Source organism: Neofelis nebulosa, chromosome 1 (genome assembly GCF_028018385.1).
Source record: "Neofelis nebulosa isolate mNeoNeb1 chromosome 1, mNeoNeb1.pri, whole genome shotgun sequence".
Classification (NCBI taxonomy): Eukaryota; Metazoa; Chordata; class Mammalia; order Carnivora; family Felidae; genus Neofelis; species Neofelis nebulosa.
In genome coordinates this window covers 238,918,355-238,933,850 of record NC_080782.1, presented here as the reverse complement: position 1 = coordinate 238,933,850, position 15,496 = coordinate 238,918,355, and the positions used below count along the sequence as shown (strand labels likewise).

General features: G+C 36.3%; 1 protein-coding gene across 2 annotated transcripts in view; it reads left to right on the top strand.

The window, feature by feature from the left end:
* Positions 1-15,496, top strand: part of NUP58 (nucleoporin 58) — a 50,644-nt gene that overhangs the window by 17,140 nt on the left and 18,008 nt on the right. For both annotated transcript variants that reach the window (XM_058689636.1, XM_058689629.1), the window contains exons 6-12: positions 2,524-2,548; positions 3,646-3,711; positions 4,027-4,201; positions 7,580-7,659; positions 9,652-9,770; positions 10,195-10,277; positions 13,013-13,214. In XM_058689636.1, coding sequence (XP_058545619.1) covers positions 2,524-2,548; positions 3,646-3,711; positions 4,027-4,201; positions 7,580-7,659; positions 9,652-9,770; positions 10,195-10,277; positions 13,013-13,214 — 750 coding nt within the window. The remainder of the gene's footprint in view (positions 1-2,523; positions 2,549-3,645; positions 3,712-4,026; positions 4,202-7,579; positions 7,660-9,651; positions 9,771-10,194; positions 10,278-13,012; positions 13,215-15,496) is intronic.

Here is a 15,496-nt window from a genome sequence, read left to right as displayed (position 1 = left end):
AGACGCGGAGCTCTAGTAGGACGCTCTCAAAGCAGCCCGCGGGTATTAAGAGAGGCAAAGCTACACGCACTAGTCCGCGCGCCCAGAGTGAGCTAAAAGCAGGCCTAAGTTTTATATACACAGGTTTGTCTGTGTGTAAACTTTTGTAAATATAATAAGAATGGAATGTCAGAGAGCAAAACAGTACTTGAGTCAATAAAGAAGTTGAACTATCTAGAAAAAAATTAAATCCCTGCTTTATATTGCTGTGTCTCATCAAATTGGAGACACCCATCTGGAGAACGTGGGTACCAGTTTCAGAAATGTTCAACTGTGAAGGAGAGAAATCTTAGCATCTGTGCAATACAAAGTAGGGAAAAATAAACTATAGTTGGATTAAAGAGGTAAACAAAAGAAACCCCATGGACAAAGGAAGAAGGTAAATGACAAATTGGGACTAAAATGCTTCATTTCTAGATGCTTATATTTTCACATTTTAACATCTGAAACTGAGATATATCTTAAAAGTAGGATCTAATTTTACAAATAGACACATGAAATACATGAGACAAAGAATTATATACTTAATGTTGAAATAGCTCTTAGAAGCAATAAGAAAAATACCTCAGAGATACCCAAATAACCTGAACAGACTGTTCACAAAAGGAGAAATATACTTGTTTAACTAACATTTGAAATATTTTACTTAGTACTGTCAGAAATAGGAATTTGCATTATAATGAAGTGGCATTTTCCACTTAAATACTAGCAGTGATTTTTTTAAAACATAAGTTCATTGTTGAGAGTGTGATGGGAAAGGTACTTTTTTTTTTAATGTTTATTTTTTACTTATTTTGAGAGAGAGAGCATGAGCAGGGTAGGGGCAGAGGGAGAGAGAGAGAGAGAGAATCCCAAGCAGGCTGTGCTCTGTCAGCGCGGAGCCCGACGCGGGGCTCGATTTCACAATCCGTGAGATCGTGACCTGAGCCAAAATCAAGAGTCAGACTCTTAACTGACTGAGCCACCCAGGCACCTTGGAAAAGCTACTCTTATTCCTAGTAGTTGGGAGGATAAATTGGAACAACTGTGTTAAAGGATCAGTTTGATAATATGTCAGAGGCCTTCCCTGAAATAATCTTTGACCTATAAATTCTTCTTTTTTGGAATACAAATAAAGTAGTGAACAAGTATTTATGGATAACTATATCGACTGTAGCAGCATTGTTTATGTAGTGAATGGTCATATGTTAAGAAGAGGGTTGGGCATAAAGGTTCTGATGCAGCTACATCATCATATCCTATGGTCGTTTAAAGTCCCGTTAAGTGACATGGAAAACTTATAACATGCTGAAAAAATGTGTTGAAATATTACTTCTAGTAATCCTGACTGCTTTTAAAAATGTGTAAGTACAGAAAAAGCCTGGAAGACGAACCACTGAGGTTCTTTGGTGGGATTCAGTTTTGTGTGTTCCTATATATATATTTTTTTTTTTTTTAATTTTTTTTTCAACGTTTTTTATTTATTTTTGGGACAGAGAGAGACAGAGCATGAACGGGGGAGGGGCAGAGAGAGAGGGAGACACAGAATCGGAAACAGGCTCCAGGCTCCGAGCCGTCAGCCCAGAGCCTGACGCGGGGCTCGAACTCACGGACCGCGAGATCGTGACCTGGCTGAAGTCGGACGCTTAACCGACTGCGCCACCCAGGCGCCCCTCCTATATATTTTTTTAAATAAGCGGGTCTTGGGGCGCCTGGGTGGCTCAGTCGATTGGGCATCCATCTTCGGCTGAGGTCATGATCTCGCGGTTTGTGAGTTCAAACCCTGTGTCGGGCCCTGTGCTGATAGCTCAGAGCCTGGAGCCTGCTTCAGATTCTGTCTCCCTCTCTCTCTGCCTCTCCCCTGCTCACCCTCTGTCTCTCTCTGTCTCTCAATAATAAATAAACGTTAAAAAAAATTTTAATAAGTGGGTCTTTATAGTGACCAATTTTGGAAGAGCAGAAAGTAAGTCACTGCATTTTGCTGAAGGAGCTTTTTTTACTTTTCTGCTTATATAGATATATGCTATTAATGATAACTACTAAGTAGGTGTAATTAGTGAGAAAGTTGTTGCTGTATCTGCACACATTAAAGACTTCATTTTTTAAAAAATTTGCTGCTTTTGTAAAATATTTAGAGATGATCAGGTCATCTGATATATTTTAATATTCTAATCTAAAAAAGTGTCAAGTAAAACTTTCAGGAGTTAAACTGCTAGGCCGGAATATTTCTCATGGAAGACAGTTGAAAGAGGAAGATTTGGCCCTTGAATGAGATAGATACAAATCAGCTATATAACTGTCTGTTTATATGTACACAAACATGTCTCCATAACGTGCTCTGTTTCAAGTTGGTGACACGTCATGGCCTCACATGCTGTTTAAGAGGCCGTCTAAGAAATGCTGAACAGTTTCTGTATATACCTTAGCTTGCATTAAATTGAAACTTCTATTTGGAAGACATTGTTGAATGACCTGTTTTTACATGAAGCTTCTTGAATTTTCTAGGTGATAAAACAGGAACAAGACCAGAGTAAGTTTACAGTCTAACTTTTAAAATATTTTCATTGAGTTTTATTTATTAAATAGTAGGCAAATGGTATGGTCGGAAGTAAATGAAACCATATAGGCATTTAGAAGAAAAATTCTTTGAATCAGTTTTTGTCAAAAATAAATAATAAACCTATGCTCTGGAAAGATTATGGGATGGTCAAATCTTCAAGTTTTAGTCATTTGGAAAACTTACAACCAATTCTTTCCAGAGCACTTTATGCCCAATTTTATATCTAAACATACCTTTTAGATGTAAGTTACTACACCAGACCATTTATTTTATGATGATGAAGAGGGAGAAGAGCCTCCATATACATCGTATGTTCGAAGATCATTATTTTTACTACCACTTGTATTTTCTCACCTACTTTTTACATTAAATAAAACATTTGTAAATAAATGATCAAGTTCATGCCTCTAAAACATCTTGTGTATATTTTAGCCCTATTACATAAATAGGAAGCTGAAAGAGACTGAGATTTGCCTAGAGGTTATAGCAAGGAGTTAGTAGCAAATCTGTGACTGAAATTTAACTGGTAATTACATTATGGCATGCCAAATTTCACTTATTCCTATCCTCATTACATATGTATGATTTCCTTAAGCTATTCCTAGGTCTTATTTTATTGAAAAACAAATTGAAATTATAAAATAAAGTAAAATATTTGGAGCATCTCATTATGAGAAGTTTTGTAGACTCTTTAAAGAATTTTTTAATATTTTTTAACCGAATGAAATGACAGTCGTAGAATTTTTGAGCCGGGGCAACTTAGTTCAATATTTAATCTGTTGTATTTTCTAAATTTTTTTCTTAAACATTTAGTTGAATGCATTTATGTTTACTTATGATAGGTGCCAGTCTTTTTAGAAAAGATCTCTCTATGTCAGGTGAATTGTTAAAGTTATTTTAAAGGTCAAGAAATTTATAGTTTATAAAGAGCTTTGAAATCATTCATGAAATGTATAAATGGGGAATATTTGCTTTATCTTCTTCTCTCTTAACATACTCTAGTGGAACTCAGCCGTCAGCTTTTTATTACCTCAATGGCTTTAATACATCTGTGGCATTTTTCTTAGGGATAGTAAAGCACTGAAGGATGAAAATCTACCTCCTGTCATCTGCCAGGATGTTGAAAATCTCCAGTAAGTGTGTCAAACGTAATTAGATAAGTCATTTTGAAGAATGCTAGAATATATTTTAGGGGGAACATCTCTTTCTCTTGAATGTTTTAACTTGGGTAAAAATTTTAATGTTTTTAGAAACTAGAGAGAAAGCAGAACAGGACTTAAATTTTTGTTAACTGTCATTCTCAAAAAAGAATGTGAACTGTAGTTGAATTTTTAATATTTCCTTCTTAAAACACCAGGACTCTGGCCAGCCTATTGTAAGGGTACTTTTTTTCTATAGGAAACCAAAGGTGTATTTTTTTTTCAATTTAGTTTTATGTATCTTTTTAGGAAATTTGTGAAGGAACAGAAACAGGTACAAGAGGAAATTAGTAGAATGTCTTCAAAAGCAATGCTTAAAGTACAAGAAGATATTAAAGCTCTGAAGCAGCTTCTGTCACTAGCTGCCAGTGGATTACAGAGAAACACTCTCAATATTGACAAGTTGAAAATAGAAACTGCTCAGGTAAATGAACTTACAGTCGTTTTACTGTAGGGTTTTGTTTTGCCATGTTTTTTTCAAATGAAATCAGTCTTTTATAAAATCAGGATTTACTACATATAGCTTGTACAGTTTTAAATTGCTGTAATAATAATAGTTGCTAGTTTGTATTGAGTGCTTACTGTGTATGAGGCAGTGTTTTTTTGTTTTTTAGTTTTTATTATTGAGAGAGAGAGAGAGCGAGAGCACGAGGAGGGGAGCGGCATTGAGAGAGGGAGCGAGAGAATCCCTAGCAGGCTCTACACAGTGTGGAGCCCGATGCAGGGCTTGAACCCATGAACCATGAGAGCATGATCTGAGCCAAAGTCAGATGCTTAACCAACGGAGCCACCCAGGTGCCCCATATGAGGCGGTATTTTAAGCAATTTATTAATCCGGTTTAGTTTTCATGACAGCTCTGTGAGGTAGGCACTCTTATCTTCCTTATATAAATAAGACAGTGGGCAGAGAGCTTTGTTAATAAATGGAAGAGCTTGGTTTCTGACCCTGGTAATCCAACTCTAGAGTTGATGCTCCTGACGAGTTTGCTTTCTAAGAGTGACCACTGGCTAAGTTGCTGCATTATACAAGCTAGACAGAAAAACGTTTTTTGTTTTTTTTTTTTTAATTTTTTTTTTTTTTTTTTTTGCAACGTTTTTTATTTATTTTTGGGACAGAGAGAGACAGAGCATGAACGGGGAAGGGGCAGAGAGAGAGGGAGACACAGAATCGGAAACAGGCTCCAGGCTCCGAGCCATCAGCCCAGAGCCTGACGCGGGGCTCGAACTCACGGACCGTGAGATCGTGACCTGGCTGAAGTCGGACGCTTAACCGACTGCGCCACCCAGGCGCCCCAGAAAAACGTTTTTTAAAAGTCTGTCAGTGATTAAATAAAAACTATATCATGCTTTGTAAATATTAAATATATACAAAAATACATACTTTGTGTGTGTGTGTGTGTGTGTGTGTGTGTGTATATATATATATTATATCGTTCTTATCTATTTTGGTGGGGAAGAATGATGGTAGATGATTTACTTTTATATTTTAAGTAAAAATGTTCAAGTTGCTTATATGTCTTTTTTGTTTGAAATATGATTGACATATAACACTACATTAGTTTCAGCTGTGCAACATAATGATTCAGTATTTATTTTTATTGCAAAATGGCCATAACAAATCTAGTTAACATTTACCACCATGCTTAGCTAAAAACCTTTCCCCCTTGAGATGAGAATTTTTAAGATCCACTCTCTTAGCAACTTGCAGATATATAATACATTATTATTAACTGTCGTCGCCATGCTGTACATTATATTCCCCGGTCTTATTTATTTTAAAATTAGAAATTTGTGTGTGCTTACCTTTAAGTCTTTAAGTCAACTATTGGAGAATACTTTCGTGATATTTTTAATGAAAATGTGTTACTAAAGTAGCTATTCTAAACTATGATGTTTAAAAGGAATTCAAGGGGCGCCTGGGTGGCTCAGTCGGTTAAACGTCCGACTTCAGCTCAGGTCACGATCTTGCGGTCCGTGAGTTCGAGCCCCGCGTTGAGCTCTGGTCTGATGGCTCAGAGCCTGGAGCCTGCTTCTGATTCTGTGTCTCCCTTTCTCTCTGCCCCTCCCCCGTTCATGCTCTGTCTCTCTCTGTCTCAAAAATAAAACGTTAAAAAAAAAAAAAATTAAAAAAAAAAAAAAGGAATTCAAAGCCTTTGTTGTCTGCTTTCAGAATTCCTGGTTGCCTACACACATTGGTTAAATACAAATAAAATATTCTCCCATGTTTCTTTTTCTCTTATTCCTCGTGTGTGTGTGTATGCACATATATATGTATGTATATGTCATATCTAGGAGAAAGAAAATGTTATGCTTCTGGTGGAGAATGATTAGACTCTGATTAAACATTACATGAAGTCACAAATGTCATATGTGAAATGTATGAAATTGTACAAATTCTATGGAAAAGTTCATTAACACAGTAATAGAGGAGGCAACTCAGAAAGAGGTGAATGCTATAATGGGATCCGTTGTGACTTTAGTACCAGATGATTCTATTCATAAGTATTTGGAATACTTTTTATGTACTTGACTTGCTAATAGTCTTTCAGAGATAAAAACACAACCCGAAAGGCACTAAAAGACTAAAAGAGCAAATGAAATAATGAAAGTTTGGGTAGAATATAAAGGTGGCAGATGAAGAAGACGATGAATCAAAGAAAGCTTCCTTAGGGCTAAAGTCCTCTAAGTTGGGTTTAGAAAATTTTGTAGATGATATCAAAGAAATTTGATCTAAACTTACGTTATTTCTAATTTACGGCAATTAGTGCTCTACCCACACTTCAGTGAATTATCTATTGAAAAAATATTCTGATTCCCTTAGTGAAGTTATCAATCTTTAACGCCAAACCCTTTTCTTCAAAGAAAGCCTTTTGGGGAAATAAAAGCAATTCTGAGGTGAGGAGCAGTGTTGTGGGTGCAAACACCAGAACCTTGTGGAAGCAAAGTCTTTTAAATACTTCATTTTGGGGGGTACATAACTCAAGAGTTTAAACAAGAAGTGTAGTTAAACTTCTTTCTGGGTAGGGTAGGTGCCAGGTGCTTTGTTGCGGTTATATCATTGAGTCCGTGGAGTCGGTGAACATTTTTAAGGATCTGTTTTACCACTTCAGCAGGAGTGTTGGGATCAAAATACACATGATATACTAGTGAGAGTGAATTAAGTCGGTTCGGTACTATGTTCTAGGTACAAGGTATGACTGAGGCACAAAGGCCTCAAGAGGGCACTTTTTAAAAAATGTTTATTTATTTTGAGAGAAAGAGTGTGCATGTTTGCACGAGGAGGGGAGGGGCAGAAAGAGAATCCCAAGCAGGTTCTGCACGGTGAGCCCAGAGCTGGATGTGAGGCTTGATCTCATGAACCATGAGATCATGACCTGAGCCAAAATCAAGAGTTGGATGTTTAACAGGCTGAGCCGCCCAGGTGCCCCTTAAAGATTTTTAAATCATAGCAGAGAGTCTTTTGCTGTGGATGAGTTAACTTCACAGATTGTATAGACGTCCATAGTTCTTAAAATAGATAGCAGCTCATTATAAATGTATCATAACCTTCATTAAAAGTATACTTTGGAAAGAGGTTTTGGCGACTTGTAAAACAGGTTAAACATGACGTGTTCTCGGAGCATGAGAGTGGCATTGTGGGAAGTTTCAGTCCAGAGATCACTGGTATTTTGAACCTGGCTTCTAACTGGTTAATCTTTCTTTCTTTCTTTCTTTCTTTCTTTCTGTCTTTCTGTCTGTCTGTCTTTCTGTCTGTCTGTCTGTCTTTCTTTCTTTCTTTCCCTCCCTCCCTCTGATCTGTTAGGAGTTAAAGAATGCTGAAATAGCTTTAAGAACCCAGAAAACACCACCTGGACTCCAACATGAAAACACAGCTCCCGCCGAGTAAGTTACTGGATTTTCTCACTTTAGGAAAGCCAAACAGTACAATATATAGGCCAAGAATTTGTAGTTTACTATGTAGCAAGCCTGGGTTAATAAGCACTTGACACGGATTTCTCCTTTTAATTCTCACAATAACCCTAAGAAGGCAGTTCATTGTCTTCATTTTATCGAAGGGTAAGTGATGGCTAAGATCTGAGCTTTTAACCAGTGTTATGCAGTTATACTTTATTGGTATGTACGGCCTTTTCCACTGCATTAAATATTGCAGGTAGTAGATATTTTTACCAACAAGGACTTTTTAATTTAAAAATAATTTTATGATAATCCCTTCCTTAAACAGGGCGTTCTAGAAGTAGTTTAACCCTTTTACTTGTTTGCATAGCTTTATTCACACAGGTAATAAATCATCAGAAAGAGCAGTTAGAAAATGTAGATAAGTTAAAATAAAAAACATCCACCTGCAATCTTCTCACCCAGGATGTGTGTCTGTCTAGTTGCCAAGCGATATCTATCTTGTCTCTTTATATTCTTTCATGTTGCTAGAGCTAATGATAGCTAATATTTATCAGATGCTTACCATAGGCCAAGCAGTGCACTTAGCACTTGACATACTTTATCTCATTTTCCACGAAACCTCTACAGCTGTCACTATCCCAGTCTTCGAGATGAGGGGCCCGAGGCATGAGGAGTGGTGGAGGTCTGACTCCTAGTTTCTCACCCCTTTTTTCTTTTACCTTTGATGGTGACATGATTTCAGACTTAGAGAAGAGTTCAAGAAGGAAACAAAGAATTCCCATGTATCTTTTATCGAGATTCCTTATATGTTAATATTTTTACTATGTTTGTTTTGTTCCCTGCTCTCTCTAATATATATACATATTTTCCCCCCCCCCGAACAGTTTGAATTCTTTGCAGACAGATGCCCATTATGCTAAAGTACTTCAGTGTGTATTGCTTAAACATAAGAACATTCTGTTACATAACCACAGTTCAGTGATCAAAATCAGGACATGTTAACAAGGACAGTGATACTCTGATTATCTTATTCAGATTAGCATGGGCTGTGTTCCTCACCGGACTTCTAGTAGTTTATCCTTCTCATTCTTCATGCTGCCATCAGAGCTGGTTTTGAAATGGGGTGAATTGTATCATTTTCCATTGCAAAAAGCTTTCGTAGTTGCCCATTTCTTACAGAATTACATACAGCACGCTTTGTATACTATTTAAGGTCCCTTTTTTTTATCTGGCATTCTCTGGTTAAATTTAGCAGCATAGTAGCAGTAATTACATGCTTTCCTCAGACACTATAGTGTTTTCAGATTATAAATATAAGGACTGTAAGTACTTGTAAAATCTGGTTGACAATTGCACTTTTTAAAAAAACTTTTTTGAACTTATTTAGACTTAAAGAAAATTTCCAAAAATGATAGTACTTCCTTATATCCCTTACCTTTCTTCCCTTAATGTTAAAATACTGTGTAACCACAGTATAATTGTCGAGAATAGGAAATTAACATAGGTGTGGTGTTACTAATCAAGCAACAGAACTTACTTGAATTTTACTGACTTTTCCACTAATGTGCATTTTTTTCTTCCAGTATCCTGTTTTCCACTAATGTACTTTTTCTATTCCAGGTTCCCATTCACTTCTCATTCATTCATTTCTCCTTCATCTCTCCCAGTCTGTAACAGTTATTCAGTCTTTGTCTTTCATAACGTTGATACTTTTAAAGCATAGAAAGTTATTTTGTAGATTGTCTCTTAATTGGGATATTTCATGATTGGAGTAATTTCATGATCTGTTTTTGATACCTTGATAACTCACATGTTTTGGTTCTGATTTCAGTAATATCTATGCCATATCCTTATGTCCTCAGACTAAGTCAAAGGCCCTACTTAAATGGGGGCATATGTTTATTTACTGGTTATTTTAATGCAAAGAAAATAACATTTTTAAAACTTTGATCTGACTTTGTAAATGTTTTTGTATAGCTACTTCAGAATCTTGGTTCAGCAGTTTGAGGTACAGCTTCAGCAGTACAGACAGCAGATTGAAGAGCTAGAAAACCATCTTGCCACACAAGCAAATAACTCACATATAACCCCTCAAGGTAACATGCTTTCTGTGGTGATTTTTTTTTTTTTTTTTGATAGCACTGTTTTTTAGTAAGAGAGGTTAAGGTGTTGTCACATAATATTCTACATAACTGCTAGTGGTTGTCTTGAGCTGCTATACAATTTCCTTAAGGCTTCTATTAGATATTTATTCTCCATAAATAGAAAATGCTTTATTATGAACTGTTATTATGCTGACCAAGGCAGAAGTTTCAGGGCCTTCTCCCCTCCCCCTGATGACTGATTCAGACACCCTGCTCTCAGTCAACTCGCTGTGCTCTCTTCTCTCAGTCATGGAAATATTGACGTGGTCTTGTGCCTCCTACACTTTTAGTACCAAAAACTGCACTCAAGTCCTAGAAAAATAATACTGATTATGTTACATGTATATTTGTGTGATAATATAACTTTCTTTTATAGATTTGTCAATGGCTATGCAGAAAATTTATCAAACATTTGTAGCTTTAGCTGCACAACTTCAGTCTATTCATGAAAATGTAAAGGTAAGTTTTCATTACCAGTTCATGGATCTGTATATCTAGACCCAAGTGAAGTATTCATTTGCGGAGCAGAAGCATTCATGCTAATTATAGGAATAGCTAAAATTACATATAAGTGAAGAAGACTAAAACTAAAACAATCCACAATCATGCTCAGATACGATCACAGATAATATCTGTTGTTTTTTCAAAAAGATCCAAGTGTTCTATGCAATCAGCTATCTTAACTTTTTTTCAGTAGTATATTGTAAACAATTTTCTGCATTGATATACATATTTTTTCAATATCATTTTTAGTTACATAGGATTTCAGTGTATATATATATATGCGTAGTTTCCTTAACCCATCCTATTTGTTGGACATTTAGGTTGTTTCCATGTCTTTATAACTAGGAGCAGCACTACAGAAAAGAAACATTCTTCGTAGCAAAAGTATTTTGTGCTGCTTTAATTTTAACATAGGTCTTATTATTTTTTTTTTTTAATTTTATTTTTAATGTTTATTTGAGAGAGAGAGAGAAACAGAGACAGAGTGTTAGCAGGGGAAAGGGCTGAGAAAGAGGGAGACAAAGAATCTGAAACAGGCTCCAGGCTCCGAGCTGTCAGCACAGAGCCCAATGTGGGGCTCAAACCCACGAACTGCAAGATCATGACCTGAGCCAAAGTTGGATGCCTAACCAACTGAGCTACCCAGGCGCCCCATAAATTATACCAGTTTTGAAATGAGCATGCTTTGGAGCTTTTGCTTTAATATATTTAAAATTCTAAACCAGATTTTTAAAATAGTTTTAAAGGAGGAATTTTTATCGAATTTTCTTGAAATTAGTTTATTAAAGTACTAAAGATGATTCTCTGTTGGTACTTTGAAGTCTGTGTTGTACAGTTTTTTTTTTCCCTTAATTTTTATTATGAAAGTTTTCAAATAGACACACAAAAGAAGGGCACTGTTGTAATGAGTGCCAGGTACCCACTCTCCGCTTCACCCATTATCAGGATCCTGCCTTGCTTTGTCAGTTCCCACCCAGGGATGCTTTTTCCCCCTGGAACATTTTAAAGCAAATTCCAGACATGTCATTTGTAAGTATACATGCTTTTTCAATGGCAGTTTCTCCTCTCTGGTATTCTTATTTCTTTTTCTTTCTTTCTTTTCTTTCTTTTCTTTTCTTTCTTTCTTTCTTTCTTTCTTTCTTTCTTTCTCTCTCTCTCTCTCTCTCTCTCTCTCTCTCTCTCTCTCTCTTTCTCTCTTTCTTTTTTTCTTTCTTTTCTTTTGTTTTTTAGTAATGTACATTGTAATATACATTCCCAGGAACCAAAGAATGTTCCATGATCAGATTTGCCATTTATTTTCAGTTGCATTTAGTGACCAAAGTATAATTTCTAGCTTCATTTACTTACAGAAATCTCACAGGAGGTCGTTTTTTAATTTTTGTTCCTTTTGTATTGTTTTTCATGAGATAATCTGCTGAAGCAGGTTTAAACTACCTGAGCCAGCCAGGCCCCAAGGACATTAACAAAACTGGACATTTTATCAATTAACTATATAAATCAAGGCTGATAGCTGTTCTTTTTTTCTTTTCTCTCCTTAAACCAATTGTCTTTCAAGTCTCTAAGGCAGGTGATTATTTTCCAGTGTCTGAAGCAGAACAAATTGATGGACTACTAATGCCAAACATTGTATGGCTATATTCATAAAATTACACAGAGAGAAGAGGACGGATTAGGGGGAGATCACTTCTAATAAAACTCATTCTTCTGACATCACATACTGTACTTCTGACTGCATTTTCCCCAGTTTTCAGTTCTTGGCAGGCCTGCTTCAGTACATTAAAGAGGTAGGAAAGTCTGGAACCAGAACATCAAATACTGACATCCACACAAAAGGGGATGATAACTTTTAAATACTATAAATAGCAGTAAGATTTCTAAGTGTTCTACCTGTTAAGACCAAAAAGACATTACTGCTGAGAATGGTAGGAAATCTGAAAATCCTATATCTTTTTAAAAAGTTGTTTAAAACTGATCAAAATTTGATTAAACCCTTAATGAAAGTATCTAATAATTCTGATGTGAGTTAATGGCCTTAATCAAGGCAGATGCTGCATTGGGTGAACGAGCCCACTTGATGAACGTGGTAATTTTTCTTTCTTACTCTGAAATTATAAACTCACTCCCCCTCCTCGTTTGGTTATGCAAGCTCAACATGAGTCATTCTCGTGGTAAAATAGTCAAACAACATTGATAAAGTGAAAACCCTTTTTAAACCCTCCAAGCTGTCTCTGCTGAAGTCACTTATTTTAACACGTGTCACCCAGGCCTTTTAAAGAAGGCATTTAGCACATACATATGTAGTACACGTTTTCAGCTTTTTGCATCTAAAAGTTATCAAGAGGTTGGATGTTGGAGGGGGCAACAATCGTGAAAAACTAGAATATTGAAAGTGGAATTTTAGATGTTACTAGCTAACTCGTTTTAAAGAGGCCTCGTGGAGCCAGAATGTTTTAGGCAGTTTATTGTAAAGACATGACAAAATTAGGGAAGAAAATACTCAAGAGAGCGTTAGAGCTTGCATGCATCACTTCACATTCCATGCATTAGTAGCACTTTGATTTGCCCTTTAGGGGGAATGTATAGCATTGGCAATGTCTTTGATCTTCTTATTTCCTACTTAGATTATTCCCGTATTACCAGATTCAGCACAGAACTTGATTGATTAACCTTTTCTTTTTTCTTTCCCTTAGGTGCTAAAAGAACAGTACCTTGGCTACAGGAAAATGTTCTTGGGAGATGCTGTAGATGTGTTTGAAGCCAGGCGAGCAGAAGCCAAGAAGTGGCAGAACGCACCCAGAGTTACTACCGGACCCACCCCTTTCAGCAACATGCCAAACGCGGCAGCCGTTGCCATGGCTGCAACTCTTACACAGCAGCAACAGCCTGCTACAGGTCTGAATGCATTCAAGTTATAGCTTCTTACTGTTAAAATGCAGAACATTTATGTGCATTTTTATAAGTCTTCCTTTTGTGTTAGCACTGAAAAATTTCTATGAGTAGCTATTCCAGTATAATCTAAAAATTATGATGGACACAATTATAAACATATACCTGATAAAAAATGCAGGGTAGTCTTAGCAATAATTATTCATCAGTTAGATACTGAATATTGTGAATTACTTAATGTTATTTGCTGTATTGCTATAAATACCCTTTAGAACATGGTGTTTCACTACCGAATTACATTTAAGAATAACACGTTCTAAAATCGTGATTGTATCATTTATTGTTTTAAAGTCAAAGCTAATTCAGCCATTATTGCATTTCTCATATATGATACTGATAGATGGTGCATTCTTGTTTCCTCATACATAGTGATTACAGAGTACCCACATTTAGGATGAAGTACATTTTTATGACTGAAGGTGTGTTGAAGATCAGTTGGTTGTTTTTATGTATAATGACTAGAAACAGTACAGGTTCTTTTAACCAAATTCGGACGAAAGTACATGCTAGAATTATTTGTACCTTTTCAGAATGAACAGAACAGTAGCAGGAGCAGGAAAAAGATGTTTTGAGATGCTCTGGATTGCACATTAAGAAGTATGAACTGGGAAAGCTGGGCAGATGATGAAAATAATTGGTGAGATACTAGAAAGCAGATAATTTGAGTCCTTGGTTTAATTCCACTTCTGACAAAAGAAACATTTTTTGTGGTCTAGTTCTGCAGTGTGGAGTTTGGTCCTGTGTCTTTGGGAGATTGTTATCTTTACTCCTACAGTCTCCTTTTTGTCAGGCTTGAAGTATGACAGAGAAAATACAGTCTTAATGGATATTGATTTTTTTTTTATTCATTCAGAAATTTTTGAGTAATCCTTATTATTATCCTATAGCATGTGTCTTTCTGAGAGTTCCATATAGTCCAAGAGTAAACTACAATACAAAAAGTAAAAAAAAAAAATGAAAAAAACAGACATATCTAGATTGCATTCAGGCTGCCTCTACTAGGGAAACATTCTCTGGTTTTCACTATTGGCGGTTTAAAAATTGTTCTTCACATTTGGAGATGACAGAATAGACTTACCGTCAGTGAATGGCTGGTGATTGGTTTATGCCAAATCCTCCACATTCCGTGGCTGGACCCGTGTGAATAGTGGCTCATAGTGGCGCTATCTACTAGTTCTCCGTGGCTGGAGTGTAGGATTCCATTCTCGAGTTATGGAGGAAAAAAGTCATTATGGAACTGATTCCTATACTGACCTGATAATCATACTGATTCAGTATAGGAATCGGTCCCATAATTGTGATTATCAGTTCTCATGATTATTTAACCAGCTAATCAAGCCAACATAGTACCAACTTACCTTTCAGAGCCAATATTAATCCTAAAAAAGATCAGATAAGCATGGGTTTTGGTTAAGTGTCCTTTAAAACATAAGGGATTTCCATTTTAATAAATAAAATAAAAAAGTCAGTTATTTAAAATGTCATGGGATAAGTGAATTTTATATTCTGTGGTATACAGCTAAATTTGAAGCAAAACCACTTGTCAGGGTTGTTACATTTTGAGTTTTGGGTTTTTTTTGGTTTTTGTTTTTGTTTTTTAATTCCTTTATGTAGACAGCCTTGAGAGGTTTGTAGGTTTTCACTCATACGTTTTATGCTCATGGACATATGAAGATGTATGTTCGTTCTACAAATATGAGTGCCTACTATGTGCTAGGCTCCGAGGGTACCAAGGTAAACAGTGAGCTGAGTATGGTGTTTGCTCTCCGTGGTGATGGAGAATGTTGGCTTAATTTAGAGTGATCATCTTGCGGAGCCTTTGCTCATTTAATTTCCTCTGTGACTTTTGCCAGGCTTCAGGGCAGCTGCGGCCCCCTGCAGTTGTGAAGCCTGTGTGAGGGCTTCCCCGTTTACATTTTGAGTTGTGTGATTTTTAGAACTGAGAAGTTAAACAGTAGTAATAAAAATTTTGCTTTATGTCTTCTGTTTCTCGAAGGCCTTCCCAGCTCCATATAGTGCATTCCTTTACGCGTCTTGTAGTCAGAATGTTCGTTATTTCAGTCCTGTCACCACTGCAGCGAGACGGATGAGGTCTCCTAGATACAGACCGCTTTGATGAGTTACAGCCCGTTGAGAAATATTGTGCTTTGTATTCACTCGGTGACTTAATCTTTGTGTCCTGTGACTTTGAGGATATCTTTTGCTTTTTAAGTGCAAATAATTTTAAA